The sequence below is a fragment of the Chiloscyllium plagiosum genome, unplaced genomic scaffold (genome assembly GCF_037043375.1).
Source record: "Chiloscyllium plagiosum isolate Xiang-an unplaced genomic scaffold, Cpla_swu_hap1 HiC_scaffold_19, whole genome shotgun sequence".
Taxonomy (NCBI): domain Eukaryota; kingdom Metazoa; phylum Chordata; class Chondrichthyes; order Orectolobiformes; family Hemiscylliidae; genus Chiloscyllium; species Chiloscyllium plagiosum.
This window is the reverse complement of record NW_028270157.1, coordinates 17499439-17514773: the sequence shown is the minus strand read 5'-3', so window position 1 is coordinate 17514773 and position 15335 is coordinate 17499439. Positions and strand designations below refer to the sequence as shown.

Genomic DNA, 15335 nt, shown 5'->3' with positions numbered 1-15335 from the left:
CGAACAGCTTTAATAGAGTAAATGGGAGGAATGTTTCAATTGCTCGCAGAGTCAATAACTAGTGGAGACAGATTTCAAAGTAATTCTCAAAAGAATGAGAGGAGGATGAAAATTAGTTTTAAGTAGCAAGCTTTATGATCCATAATGGCGGCACAGTGGTTAGCACTGCTGCCTCACAGCGCCAGAGACCCGGTTCAATTCCTGCCTCAGGCGACTGACTGTGTGGAGTTTGCATGTTCTCCCCGTGTCTGCGTGGGTTTCCTTCGGTGCTCCGGTTTCCTCCCACGTCCAAAGACGTGCAGGTCAGGTGAATTGGCCATGCTAAATTGCCCGTAGTGTTAGGTAAGGGGTAAATGTAGGGGTATGGGTGGGTTGCACTTCGGCGGGGCGGTGTGGACTGGTTGGGCCGAAGGGCCTGCTTCCACACTGTAAGTAATCTAATCTAATCTAATCTAATCAAATTCACTGACTGCTAGGGTGGTGTTACCAGCTGCAATAGCAACTTTCAAAAGGAAAGGGGCATTTTCTTGGAAAAGAAACTTTGCAGGACTATGAGGGAAGAGCAGAAGAGTGCAACTAGTGTTTCAAAGACACACCAGGGTATGGTATGCCAAATGGCATCCTGTGCTGTTTCATTCTAAGGTCTATCCTGAGTAATGTCACTGGAAATTACATTAAAATGTTATCCTCTCACTTACAGAATATTTTGACCTGATTAATTGAAGAAGTCATTGCAATTTTCACCCTATCCTAAAATTTACATGCATCGTCTATAAGCCAAAGAACACATCCACCTTTTGAGCTGCACTCAGTATTTCGTTATGTTGATGTTCATACATATCCAACTGATGTTGTAGTTCTAACTCTCTGCGATCCCATGCTATCTGCCGCTCTTCATGGAGCTGTTGGAATTGGGTAAAGAAAGCAAATGGTCAAACTATGTAATAGGTTTCCTAAGAAGTTGGTGAAAGCAGTTAGTATTGATTCATTCAAATGAAATTAGCTTAAATTAAAAAAAAAACAGCATTCTGAGATATCTTATGAGTAATTTGAGCTATGACTGCAGCCTCCTTGGGAAAAACAGGCGACTTTGAACCTGTGGTTCCCAAATTCTTCACTACCGTCAGGGTATTATTGGGTTCATGCCTGGACCTGTTGTGGACTAACTGCCAGCGATCGTTGAGATTATGTACAATTGTAACTGGCAAGTGAACCAGACGGATGAAGTGGTCTTTGTGGTCTAACAATGCAAATGATTGTCACGGACTGATGATGCTCACCTTGTTTTGTTGAACCGTCTCTTCTTCTAGATTGTTGATGGTGTGCTCCAGATCAGTTATTACATTGTTTAAATAAGTTATTTCTTCTTTTTGCTTGTTTATACATCGATTTGTTTTGAGATCTTGGAGACGGAGCTCTTCAATTTTTTTGTGCCATTCAATTACCTGTTGAAAATAAAGTGAACATAATGACACAGGAAATTTATGATAATTAAAACTGGAAAAACATGCAAAATCAAAAGTTTGAAAACACCATTGCTTAAATTGGCATTTGTACAAATTGTCAGCCAATTTGTCAAATGTGCAACTCCTCAAACAAACTCAGTGCATTAACACTAACAACTACAACAGAATTTACTCAATTTGCACCTGCTATCAACTTCTCCCTATAAATTCCCATGTTGTTATTTAGAATGGAAACTCCCTAAGTTACAATCATCCCCATCAACTGATGGCAAAGTGGTCGTTTCATACTGCATCTTTTAGCATGTCTGGAATATAGCAGCTTCTTTGCAATACAGACCATCAGGTCTACTATCAAGTCTCCATATTTCCGTATCTTGCCAAAGTGGTATTACTATTTATTAATAATATTATTTAATATTAATATTAATAATAATGTGGAATAAATAAAGTATAACTTAAAAATTATAAATCACACAACACCAGGTTATAGTCCAACAGGTTTATTTGGAAGCACTAACTTTTGAAACGCTGCTTCTTCATCAGGCGGTTGCTGCAACAGAAGCAGTACTCCGAAAGCTTGTGCTTCCAATAAACCTGCTGGACTATAATTTGGTGTAGTATGATTTTTAACTTTGTCCATCCCAGTCCAACAGCGGGATCTTCAAGTCTTAAAAATTATACGCTGCACCCTAATTCCATTTCACCTGAAGACTTCGATAGGAACATATGAAGCAAAGAGCAGGAGTATGCTATTCAATAGGATAATGAATAATCTGGTAATGATCTCAGTTGCACTTCTCTCAATTATACATATTTCAACATTATCACCTCTCATTCTTTTAAACTACAGTAGGCACTCCCATGGGTGAAGTGATGCATCTCAGGAATGAATCAAATGTACAACTTCTAATCTAACTACATTTTATTTTGAATAAGGAGACTGAGATTGTACAGAGTACTCCAGATGTGGTCTCACTAAGGACCTGAACACACAGGAAAATGTTCCCAATTTTATATTCCGTTCCTCCTTGCAATAAACACAAACATTCCATTTGCCTTCCTAATTACTTGCTGTACCTGCATACTAAACTTTTTGTGATTCATGTACCAGTTCAACCAGGCCACTGCAAAATATTGCAAATAGCTGAGGCCCTAGCAGTGATTCCTGTAGCATTTGACCTGTTTCATCTTGTTAAAGTACAATAAAGGTAAGAGTTCATGGTCTGAAATTGTTGAACTCAATGTCGAGACTAGAAGAGCATTAAGTGACTAAGTGAAGAATGAGGTGTTGTTTCTTCAGCTTATGATGTGCTTTACTAGAATATTGCAGCAGGTCTAGGACAGAGTATGAGAGCATGGGAACAAGCTGATGCATTGAAATAGCAGGTCCTTGGAAGGTCAGAGTCATGCTTGTGGACTGAGTAGAGGTGTTCTTCAAAATGGTCAGGGGGGTGGGTGGGGGCAGGGGCGGGGGTGCATGGGGGTTCAGTGTTGGACAGGGTTGAGGGGCGGGCAGGGGCTCACGCGCGGTGTGCTGCTGCCTCGTCTCCTGAACGGATCGCGGACTGAACAGAAAACTCCCAGCCCCAGACGAAAGGCATTGAATCAACTAACCGAATAATCAACTAACCGAATGAAATAGTGACCACCTATCTTGTTCGGATAATCGAGGTTCCTCTGTACTCTATTTTCTCCCTTTTAAAAATTTATTCTTTGCTGGTTTTTAATTTTTTGCAGATTGTTTCTATCCTTCATTTCTCTATTTAACCATGGATGATGTATCGTTCTCAAAAAAAAAGCAGGGATAAATCTTTGCTGAGAATTATTAAAATTCTACTTCAGTCTGCCACAGCATTTCGACTGTCCTTTCTTTAAGCTAGTTTTTTAACTAGTTTTCACTTTTGCTATCACACAATATTATGATTACCTTGATTCAGATTTAAACACTAATCTTAGGCTCATTATTCTCGTTCAAACTGAACATGAAATTCAATCACATTACAATCACTGTAACTTAGAGGCTTCTTCACTAAGATTTTATCAATTAATCCTGTCATCCTGCTCATTATCAGCTCTTGGATAGCTTGGCTCCTTGGTTAAATAAATATTTAACGATCAAATGACTACAATCCATGAAGGATACTCTTTCAGCAGAGAGAGAAAACCCTGCTCTGTCTTCTATTCTGCCAGAGTTGCAACCTCTTCCACAACCCCTGAAATCCTTGCTAAAATATTCAAACTCTCTCTGCCCAGTACGTCCAACCTATCCTAAGAAACACACTATCCTAAGAAACCATCTTAAAAGTACCCTCTGAACTAATTTCCCAGGCTACTTTTGCCATTCAGACTTGCCTAATCTACAAATATTCTGAAATAACCCATTATTATTGTGGTACTTTTCTTACATCCCCAAATAGTTTTTCTAGGATACACCAAGGTAATTAGTGTTAGGGAGCCTAGAAATTACTCTTATAAATAACTACCTGTAATACCTAACTCCCAATCCTGCCCAAACTGATTGCTTGCTTTTCCAGGTCAAGGTAATCTCTCACAATTATACTGACATCCTTAGTTAACCAAGCTTCCCCACCACCCTTTCCAACCTTCCTATCTTTTGATTTATCAAATATTTTTAATATTTAGGTGCTACCCTTGGTAATCTTCCAGTCAGATTTTGTTCTACAGGTAGCTGACAACTTGTAACCCAACTAAAAAGGCAGATGAAAACCGACCAAAGAACAACAGATCTACCTGCACTGATATATCTGTGGATGGTAATAATAAGGGCAGAGTAGGGTTTTGTCATTCACTGGGAAAGTATCCTATCCTTCAGAGATGCCAAATAGTCAGATTTACTGGTGACTCTTGCAGTCTGGCATACCCAGAGCTTAGGAGATATTGAGGACTGCAGATGCTGGAGAAAGCAAGGGTCAGGTGGCATCCGAGGAACAGGAGAGTCGACATTTCTAGCGTAACCCAGTCCTGATGAAGGATTATGTCCGAAACATTGACTCTCTTGCTCCTCAGATGCCGCCTGACCTGCTGTGCTTTTTCCAGCATCACACTCAGTCCCAGAGCTTGGTAGTAGATACTGCTGAACCTGCTCCCAGGCCAGTAAAGACCTGGTGAAGGACTTTGGGCGTACTGAGCAGAGAGAATATGAAGATTTTAGCAAGGATTTCAGGGATTGTGGAAGAGGTTGCAACTCTGGCAAAACAGAAGATGGAGCAGGGTTTTCTCTCTCTGCTCAAAGAGCATCCTTCATGGATTGTAGCCATTTGATTGTTAAATATTTATTTAAATATGGTGGGTAGAATTATTGATTTTAGTAAGGCGGCATGGGATGATTATTTAAATAGAAACAATATGTAGGTAGGAAAAAGGCAGGAAATTAGCACCAATTCTCAGATAGCTGAAATAATCATGATGGGACAATGGCGTCCTTCTCTACTGTAACCATTCCACAATTCCTGCCTGTATCAGGCGGGATTGGTAGCTCAGTGGTTAGCACTGCTGCCTCACAGCACCAGGGTCCCTGGTTCGATTCCGGCCTCGGGCAACTGTCTGTGTGGAGTTTGCACATTCTCCACATGTCTGCATGGGTTTCCTCTGGATACTTCGGTTTCCTCTCACAATCCAAAGATGTGCAAGTTAGGTGAATTGGCCATGCTAAACTGCCCATAGTGTTAGGTGCTTTAGTCAGAGGGAAATGGGTCTGGGTGGGTTGCTTTTCGGAGGGTCGGTGTGGACTGGTTGGGCCGAAGGGCCTGTTTCCATACTGTAGGGAATCTAATCCCTTTAAAGAATGTCCCACATCATCTCCAATATACTGGTTAGCACAATGCTGTCCGTAATCACTTTGGATCTATTGTATCTTTCGTGTAAAAGTCAGAGTTACTTTCAGTCACACTTGACTATAAAAACTGACTTCCCAAAAGCAAGGTCACAGGAAGTCTGAAACAAAAACATAAACTGGTAGAGAAACTTAGCAGGTCTGACAACGTCTCTCAGAATGGCAGACTGAAAATGGTAACTCTGATTTCTATCTACAGATGTTGCCAGACCTGCTGAGTTTCTCCAGCAATTTCTGTTTGTGTTTCAGATCTCTGGCACTCGTAATTCTTTGTTTTATCATGAGAAGTCTGTCAGTTCATCATATGTTAAGACAAAATTCAGTTTTAAAACTTTCCAACCTTTTGTGCTCCTTTTGCATCCTTTAGTGATCCTATCAATTCCTCTAGCCCTTTCAGCTTCAGTTCCAGTTCCAATGCCTTGTCTTCTGCCACTCTCCTCTCCTCTTGGGAACGTTTAACATCCTGCATGATCTTCATCTTGTCATCCTGTAGCTGCATCATAGTCTTTGAGAATTTCTCTTGCTGTGCAAGAGGCAGGGCTCCACTGAACTGCCTTCGCAAGGATTGAATAGTTTGCCGCAGGTGCTTAGCCTTGTTCTTGCCTTCTAGTCGGGTGTGGAAAAGGGTCTGATCCTTCTCATCCAGTTTCTGCATCAGCCGCAGGTTGCAGGCCTCCATTTTTTGCAGCTTGCTTGCAAATGCCTGCAGCTTGCTAACAGCAGTGGCTTCACTCACCTGCAACGCGATAATGTGTTGGTGCAATGTTGCAATGAGAGCTCTCTCATCTGACTGTGCCTGAATGAGAAGAATATCATGAACAGATATTTATATAGACAATCTATAGTCGATAGTGGGCAATCTGACATTTTGAGCAATTCTTAGCAATTTATTTTGATGATTTCATGTTCATGGGGTTTAAGAATGTTAATTTTTAAAAAATCAAACGCTGGAATATCCTCTACAGGACATACACCAGCAATGGAAGAATTCATCCGAAATAGACATCGAGCTAGATTTGGAAAATGACACAGAAAAGAGAAAGGCCAATTGGCTCTATGTGCCTGTTCAGATTCTTTGAAAGGGGTGTCTAACTGGAACTCTTCCTCTGCTCTTCCCCACAGTTCAATAAATATTTTCCCTTTAGTTATTTATATTTTCCTCTTGAAAGTTACTTTTGAATCTTTTTTGTGACTGTTTCAAATATGCATTCTAGATCAAAAGAATCTCTGTGTTCTTCATGCTGCTCCCACTGCTTTTACTTAATACCAGAAAACTTCCCTGTATTATTACTGAACCTTTGCACACTGAAAACAATTTCTCCTTTTTATTATATCAAAAACTTTGATGATTGCAAAGAATTTTGTCAAATGTTCTTTTCTCTATGAAGAATAACTCCAGCATCTTCAATCTCTCCACTAAGAGCAAAACATTTATTCCATTTTCCACCGACAGTTGCCATTTGCATTGCTGGGAATTTGCCAATATTTTATTTCAGATTTTCAGCAACTGCAGCATTTTGCTTAAGAAAATTAGTGATAGGGATTGTGCACTGTAGAGACCCAAGATCAGTGTCAAACACATAGATCATGTACACAGTTATATCGTGTGAAGGTTATCTTTTATCTCCATTGGTAAATTAACCCATCAATAAAATCAATAATAAAAAACATGTAAAGGTCCCTTAACACATCACTGATAATGTACAAATGACAAAAATAAATCCCAAATCATTCTGGAATGTGTGATTGTGTATAATGATTTAACAGAAATTGAGACAACTTTAATTTATTTGAACTACATTTGGTAAGTACTGAAAGCCCACTGAAACACAAAGGTAACCCTGCTAAATTCTGAACAAATTAAGATAGATTTAAAGTGTCTCTATCTAGTACAATATTTTTCATGTTCTCACATGGGCTAAGAACTTCTAAAAAGTTTTTCATGGAATCCAGATGTCTCTGACTAGGTAAACATTTGTTGCCTATCCCTGTTTGCCCTAGAACTGAACGGCTTGCTTAAGTGGTCAGTTAAAAGTCAGCCATACTGTGATAGGTCCGAAGGCACAAGCAAGTTAGACTGGGTAAGGACGACAGATTACCTCTTCAAATGGGTGCTAGTGAACTAGATGAGACTTTGAACTCGGGTGAGGCGATGGTCTAGTGATATTATCGCTAGACTCCTTTCAGTGCAGAGACCCAGGCAATGTTCTAAATACCTGGTTCAAATGCCATCATAGCAGATGGTGGAATTTAAATTCAATAACAATCTGGAAATATAAGTCTAATGATGAACACAAAACCAAGGCTGATTGTCAGGAAAAACCTATTTGGTTCACTAATATCCTTTAGGAAAAGAAATCTGCCATCCTTATCTGGTCTGGCCAATGTGTGATCCCAGACCCATGGCAATGTGGTTGACTCTCAACTGCCCTTTGGGCAATGAAAGGATAGACAACGAATGCTGATCCAGCCAGTAATACCCACATTCCATGAATGAAAATCTTTTTAAAATTACAGCAATTAATGATGGTTAAAAATTCACAAATATAATCAAGCTGATGTAAAATTCATTAATTTCTTTTAATGGGAGGCATTTGTGGATGATGTGGCACACTCTTTTAAAATTCTCATATGTGAGATTTGAAGTGAAGAACACTGGACCAGTCAAGCACTCTATTCTTAAGTTAATTCATAGTTTGAAGTATAGCTCTCTTTGTGCTTTTACATAAACTGTGAAGTTATAGTATGCAACATGTAAATAAACCAACTCTTAAAAGCCTTCTGCAATCGACTCAAACGTTGTAATCACAAAGCGCTATCAAAAGATAACACAGGTTAACACTTTTATCAGTATTTTGCAAAAGCATCTTATTTGCAAAGAGAAATCCTGAACTAATTAAATCACTATTTATTTTGAAGATCCCTCAGTGGCAATTTAAAATATTAGCGTAAAGTCTGACCAATAACATTTTTAATATGCCTCTTAAAGAAAAACATTTTGTTAAAATGTAAAAGTGCGAAATATGCCCTAACCTGGTAATCAAGTACTTGCTTCCTAAGTGCCTGCACCTCTTTCTCCCTGGACTGCTGGCGGGCTTCCAAGGCTGCAACTTGCATTTTTGCTACATCTGCAACATCTCTTAACCTGATGGATAAGAGCATTCCACAAATATTGTTATCATTTCTTTACATTAAATATGAATGCATTTCAAAGTTGTTTTGCTCTGGGAAGTCCCTTTTAAGACATGTCCATACATACCCACTCTTCAAATTATGATCGCAAAAAAAGATTTGGGGATGGAGGGTACATGTCAACAAACAACTTGCTGTCTCTTAATTCAAATTATAATGAACAAAATTTCATTTTACAATACTATTAACTTACTTGGACACCTCAACTTTTAACTCAGATTCTGATTTCTCCAGTTCAGTGATGCGGCTCCTGTCTGCATTACTCACTGCTTGGCTTACACTGTTGGCCAACTCATCTCTTAGGTTTTGTTCCACTCTCTGGGCCTCCAGATTTATTTTGGTTACCTGGCAAAAAAGCAGGAGAGAATACATTAAATTATTTTCCCCCTTTTATTCATTCTTGGGATGTGGACGTGCTAACTTGGCCAGGATTAATTGCCCATCCCCAAAAGTCTTGAAGAAGGACGTGGTAGAGCTGCCTTCTTGAATCCCGATAGTCACAGAGACATGCAACATGGAAACAGACCCCTTGGTCCAACTCGTCCACGCCAACCAGACATCCCTATTTGATCTAATCCCATTTGCCAGCATTTGGCACATATGAACCAAAAATGAACCCCTTCTTGTTCATTAACCCATCTCGATGCCTTAAGTGTTGCAAATTGCATTCACCTCCACCACTTCCTCTGGCAAGTTGTTTCAAACACACACTATCCTCTGAGTGCTGGTAAAGAGTTCCAGGATTTTAATCTAGCAATTGTGAAGGAATGGGTGATATATTTCTAAGTGAGGATAGTAAGCGACTTGAAGGGAAACTTGCAGGCGGTGGTGTTCCCATGTATTTTCTGCCCTTATCTGTTGAGATGATCAAGGTCACATTTTGGAAAGTATTGTCAAGGGGCCCTGGTGAGTTACTGTAGTACATCTTGTAGATGCTACACACTGCTTCCACTGTGCATTGATGGTGAAGAGTGTGCATGTTGAAGATGGTGGATGGGGTTGCCAATTAAGCAGACTGCTTTATCCCCAGTGGGGTCAAGCTTCATGAGTGTTGTTGAAGTAGCACCCATCTAGGTAAGTGGAGAGTATTCCATCATACTACCAACGCATACTTTGTAGATAATAGATAATAAAAACAAGAAAACTACTGCCAAATGGACATGTCAATAAAAAAGACAAACATCCATTTTATATCCCATTCACTGAATGTAAGGAAAATTTCATAGGAAAGTGATTCACAAGTTTGCAACCTGGAATGAAACACAAAACTACCAATAACTTTGTTGCATTAGACAGAATAAATTTCATGTCTTGATAATAGACAAAAGACTCACATTCATCCAGCTTAGGGAATTCTAAGACAGCTTATAGGCAATTAAGTATTGTTAAAAATTATTATCTAGGGAAAATGGGACAACCATTTTGCTCACAGCATAGTTACCCAAACAAAAGTGAGCTAATTTGTTTTAGAGATATTAGAAATATAAAAAAGAAAATGAAATAAATGATGATCTGATTGTCTGTTTCAAAGCATTTATAGTCAATGGAGTGCTTTTGAAATGCATTCACTGTGGAAATATCGGAAACAGCAGCCAACTTGCAAACAAGTTCCCACTTACAGGAATATTATAATGACTGGATAATCTGTTTTTGTAACATGAGGAATAAGTATTGGCTAGGACATGGAGGATAACATCAAACAGTGTTATAGGATATTTTAAATCCTATATCCTAAATTTGAAAGGATAGACAGGATAGCAGTTTAACTGCACCTCTGACAGTGCTGCAGTGCCTCAATACCATACTGAAGTGTCAGCCTTGACTATGAACTTAACTGCCCAGAATGTGACTTCCAAGTTACAAGAGTATTATCAGTGAAACAAGGTTATTGTGCTATTAAAATATCTGCCAAATGGAAACCAGACTCTTTGCTATAAATTAAAGTCTGAACTCAGAGGCTTCATTGTCTTTGCAAACTGCTAGGGCTGCATTTTCATGTGGATGCTGGAAAATCTGACCTGTGCATCTTCGTGGCTTGCAAATGCACATTGAACATGTGTGACTTTACAAGGGCAGTACATCTTTAAATAAGAGATTTGGTTTGCAGTGGATTCTGAAAGATTCTGAATGGTATGAGAGAACCATGGTGGGAAAGGAGGTGAGTTGATTAGAAGGCCCACCATGATTCTCCAACACAGCAGACCAACTCCCTGTATAGTTTACAGACCCAGAAAACTCACCCTTATTTACCTCAATACCCTCCAAACACACCCAGCACAAGTCCCTTATTGGCTCTTCAGCCAGCAAGCAAAAAGTCCAATACCACAACAATACAACAATAAGGGACAGTCATGTTTTAGATGAGGAGAAAATTCTTCTTTCAACAAGTCTGAATCTTTGGAATTTTGTACCCCAGCAAACTGTGGATGGTCACTCATTGAGTATATTCGGTGCTGAGATTTTGGACCCTAAGTGAATCAAGGAATAGAGGAAGTTAAAGAGAAAGTGAAATTGACGTTGAAGATCAACTATGATCTTACTGATAGTATGGCCTACTACTGCTCCTTCATATGTTACCTTCTTACGTAGCCTGTGCTCTATAGAATGTCACATCTTAAAAATGTATATAGAGCAAATCTCATTAAAGAACAAGTAAGTAGAAGCCACAACTCTTTATGCAAACAATAAAGATTACATGATAAAATGCTCAGGTATGAAAAGACTACCAGTTAACAAACAGGACCAACCGAAGAATGAATTGAACAATACTTTTGGAAATTACTGATCACCAAGTTTGTTCCTGAACTGTCAGGAAACAGCGAGCGATTGCCCGATAACAGATCAACAGATTATTAAAAATTTATCACAACCAACAAATGTAAAGGAATAAAAATGTATGCAATCACAGAATTTTACAATACAGAGGAAAGACATTTGGACAATTGCGCTAACAATGGCTCTCTGAAACAATTTTCATACCATGTGGTAGTTTGTTACAACATTTAACCAGAATGCCAACAAGTTTATTATAACTGATTTTCCCCACAAACAAATATTTTAAAAGTGCAACATACTTCAGAGAATTTGGATTCAAGCTCAGAGTTTCGTTCTTCAACTTGCTTTAGCGTGTCACGCACATGTTCGTACATCGTCTGAGCATGTTCTGCCCTTTGCCGTTCATTTAGTTCCTTCATTTCCAGCATGGTAATCTTCTTGGAGATGGAAACAATTTCACTGTTGGTAATTGCTTTTGTTTCTTTATCCATGGCAGTTGGTCCTCCAAAAATAAAACCAAAACCCTTAATTGCTTTTATTAGGTTTATAAGTTAGCTCAGAACAGAAAACATGGAAGTATTATCTATTACGAACGCTCAAACATATTAGAATTTTGATAGTTTTAATGTGACATATTATAATAAATGACTGGGGGAGGTGGGACTTGAACCTCAACTGTACAGCCCAGAGGTAGGGACATTGCCACTGTATTGTTTGAGCCTTCAACATAATAGAATTTATCTAATCTGCAGTACAATAAATTGCAATCAATTAATTAGGCCCTATACAGAGGAACCTCGATTATCGGGCATTCGATTATCGGAATATTGGATTTTCTGGCAGGGTCGCAAGGTCCTGTTGCTCGGCTAAACTATGTTATCCAGCATTCAGTTATCCGGAATTCAATTAACCAAATGAAATACTCCTGTCCGTGTCCTTCGGACAATTGAGGTTCCTCTGTATATCGTACATGCAGAGTCAAGAATGGTGGTATTGCATGCCATGAGCATCCACATCGTCAACTCTGATGAGCCTTAGATGGTTGTACTCAGCTCATCCTTTGATCCAGACTTTCTTAGAAGCCCATGTCCAATCTGGCTTACTTCATATCATTTGAGCATCTGAGTATACCCACAAAGATACTAGCCCTGACAGGAGCCCAGTCAGAATGTTGAAGATAGTTGCTCTCATAGTCAAGCCATACAAATAAGAGCTACAAAACTGGCATTTCCCTGATAGTTTAGAACATTTCCTAGTAATGTTAAGTACCTATAAGAAACTAGGTAGCTTGAACCAAATCAGCACCACCCGGTTAGTGATGGGGTGTCATTAAACAATGCCTACTCACTAATGGCTAGTTCACCAAAGTTAATTCCATGCTCCATTGGAGCACTGGAATAAGAATGGGCCATTCAGACCATTAAGCGTATGCTACTATTTAACTGGATTATGGCTGAACCTTTATCTCAAAGCCAATTCCCACATTATTCCCATATTGTTTCATGTCTTTAATAACCATAAATCTCTTTTTTGAACATTTTCAACGACAGAGCCTCCACATCTTTCTTGGTGGTGAGGGTGGGAAATACTCCAAAGATTCACCACCCTCTCATCTCAGTCCTAAATAGCCTAGCTGTTACTCTAATGGCCCTTATTCCTGCAGAGCCACTGGATCTCCAGAACACAAGTGCAACAGCTGATAAACGAATAATGTTTAGCTCCACAAATAATAAGGCAGCCCATGCTGGGCTACAACGGAATCTGGTAACATACAGATTTGAGCTAGCAAGTGGCAAGCAATATGCCAAACAAATGACCTACAAAGATAATCATTGGTCACCTGGAGAGTTTTAATCACAATAGGGATCAGGATCCTTGCTCAACTAATATTCATACAGTTTTACACCTCTTGCAGGAGGCTATAAGGATTCTGCTTATATTGAGGAATACATGTTATGTGTGACAAACAGAATAAACTGGTACTTTCCTCTGTCTATCACTTGTCATAGATATTTTCTAATCAACCAGATGTTATTGCATACCTCTGAAACAGCTGAACCCTGAGCTCTTGGCTCAGAGATATCACTGCACTGCAACAACCTCATCATTTAACATAATTTCTTATGAGACAGAGATTAGCTTTGAATTGCTGACTTATTCAACTAAACCCCATCAGGTGGATGTGAACCCATAGCATGAGCTTGGGAGCTTTGAATCTCTAGTCCACTGACATTACCATTATGCCATGATGTTGATAACATTTTACCATTTGCCACTGTGGGATTTGAACTCATGCCCCCAGAACAATGGTCCTCGTTAACAGACTAAAAGTCCAGTGGTGTTACCATCAGACCACCACAACCTCTTTTGACTTGTCTTACATTCCTTTCCTTAATCGCAAACAATCACTGCCTTTGACATTCAATGCACAGTGTCTAAGGGTCATCATTGATTAGACTTTGAACACATTTGATGATTAGTTAGACCTCAGTTGGAGGAGTGTGTGCAGATTTGCATGCCAGACTTCCAGGAGGATATAAACGCATTTGAGAATACAGAACAGGTTTACAAGAATAGATCGAGGGATGAGGAACTTCAGTAATGAAAACTGATTGGAGAAATTGGGACTGTTTTCCTGGATGAGATGCAAGGCAGAAACAGTTTCCATTCATTGCAGGTTCAACAACGGAGGTGGGAGTGGGGGTGGGGAGGGCAGATTTAAAGTTATTGACAAAACAAACAAATGCAATGTAAGAAAATAATCTTTTCATTAACTAAGTAATTTACGGTCTGGAATACAGTTGCTGGAAGTGTGACGTAGGCAGGTTCAATTGAGGTATTCAAGAGAATATTAAATGAATATTTAAAGAGAAACATTGTGCAATGTTATGAGAAATAGCTGAGAGAGTCAGGAAAAGACATAATACTCATTCAAAAAGCTGGTCCTACCCATGAGACAATTCTATGACAATTAATTGCAGCCACAATAACATTCCAGAAGTTCAACACTATGCTTGCTGGACACAGCATTTTGATCAATTCACTCCTCTGGATCTTCCCCTGCCAGTTTTCAGGACAACAAACATATTTTATAAGAACTCATCCAAGTTATTTTTTTAGATTAGATTACTTTACAGTGTGGAAACAGGCCCTTCGGCCCAACAAGTCCACACCGACCCGCCGAAGCGCAACCCACCCATACCCCTACATTTACCCCTTACCTAACACTACGGACAATTTAAAATGGCCAATTCACCTGACCTGCACATCTTTGGACTGTGGGAGGAAACCGGAGCACCCGGAGGAAACCCACGCAGACATGGGGAGAATGTGCAAACTCCACACAGTCAGTCGCCTGAGGCGGGAATTGAACCCGGGTCTCTGGTGCTGCGAGGCAGCAGTGCTAACCACTGTGCCACCGTGCCGCCCACTATTATTACTCTCCAGTAACAGCAGTATCTACTTCATCAGCAGGAGAAAGAATCCCTTGTGGAAATATTATCACCTCCTGAATTTATTTCAAGACAACTTACCATTTTAGAATTCTCCACATCACGATTGCAACAACACAATCCTCACAAGGGCAGCAGTGCCTAAAGGTCTCAGACATCTAGAGATAGGCAACAAGTGTGGTCCTACCCATTTGCCAACATTTCAAAATCAAATTATAATAACAGGAAAATTAAGGTTTTGCAGAAATGCAAAATAGTAAACATCAAATTAAACAGGAGACATATAACATGTTTACAACATGGATGTATACTTGTATTTGAAATAAATTGGGTTTGTCACAGTAATATGATACTTGCCTAGCTTCTCTATTTCTTCTAAGGCTTGCTCCAATGTGTGCTGCTTTTCCTTTGTAATTTCCAGTTCCTTGTTTAAGGCTCTGATTTGCTCGCGTAGCACTGTATTTTCACCCTGAAAGAAAAACATACTGTGACACACTGAACTCATCCTTTTGTTTTGCTTTGAAACCCTCCTTATTGCTAACATCTCTGCCAGTATCTCAACTGTTAGTAGTATTGAACAGTATGTCCAAAAACAAA

General features: G+C 39.4%; 1 protein-coding gene across 13 annotated transcripts in view; it reads right to left on the bottom strand.

Annotated features, from left to right (window-relative positions):
* cep290 (centrosomal protein 290) overlaps window positions 1-15335 on the bottom strand; it is a 155660-nt gene that overhangs the window by 70863 nt on the left and 69462 nt on the right. For all 13 annotated transcript variants that reach the window (XR_015760383.1, XM_087997062.1, XM_087997057.1 and 10 more), the window contains 7 exons: window positions 15096-15207; window positions 11586-11788; window positions 8705-8856; window positions 8353-8464; window positions 5660-6115; window positions 1281-1445; window positions 795-902 (listed from right to left, as the gene is read on the bottom strand). Coding sequence is in view for 12 of the 13 variants with exons in the window: in XM_087997062.1 (XP_087853188.1) it covers window positions 795-902; window positions 1281-1445; window positions 5660-6115; window positions 8353-8464; window positions 8705-8856; window positions 11586-11788; window positions 15096-15207 (1308 nt within the window). In the remaining variant the exon portion in view is untranslated. The remainder of the gene's footprint in view (window positions 1-794; window positions 903-1280; window positions 1446-5659; window positions 6116-8352; window positions 8465-8704; window positions 8857-11585; window positions 11789-15095; window positions 15208-15335) is intronic.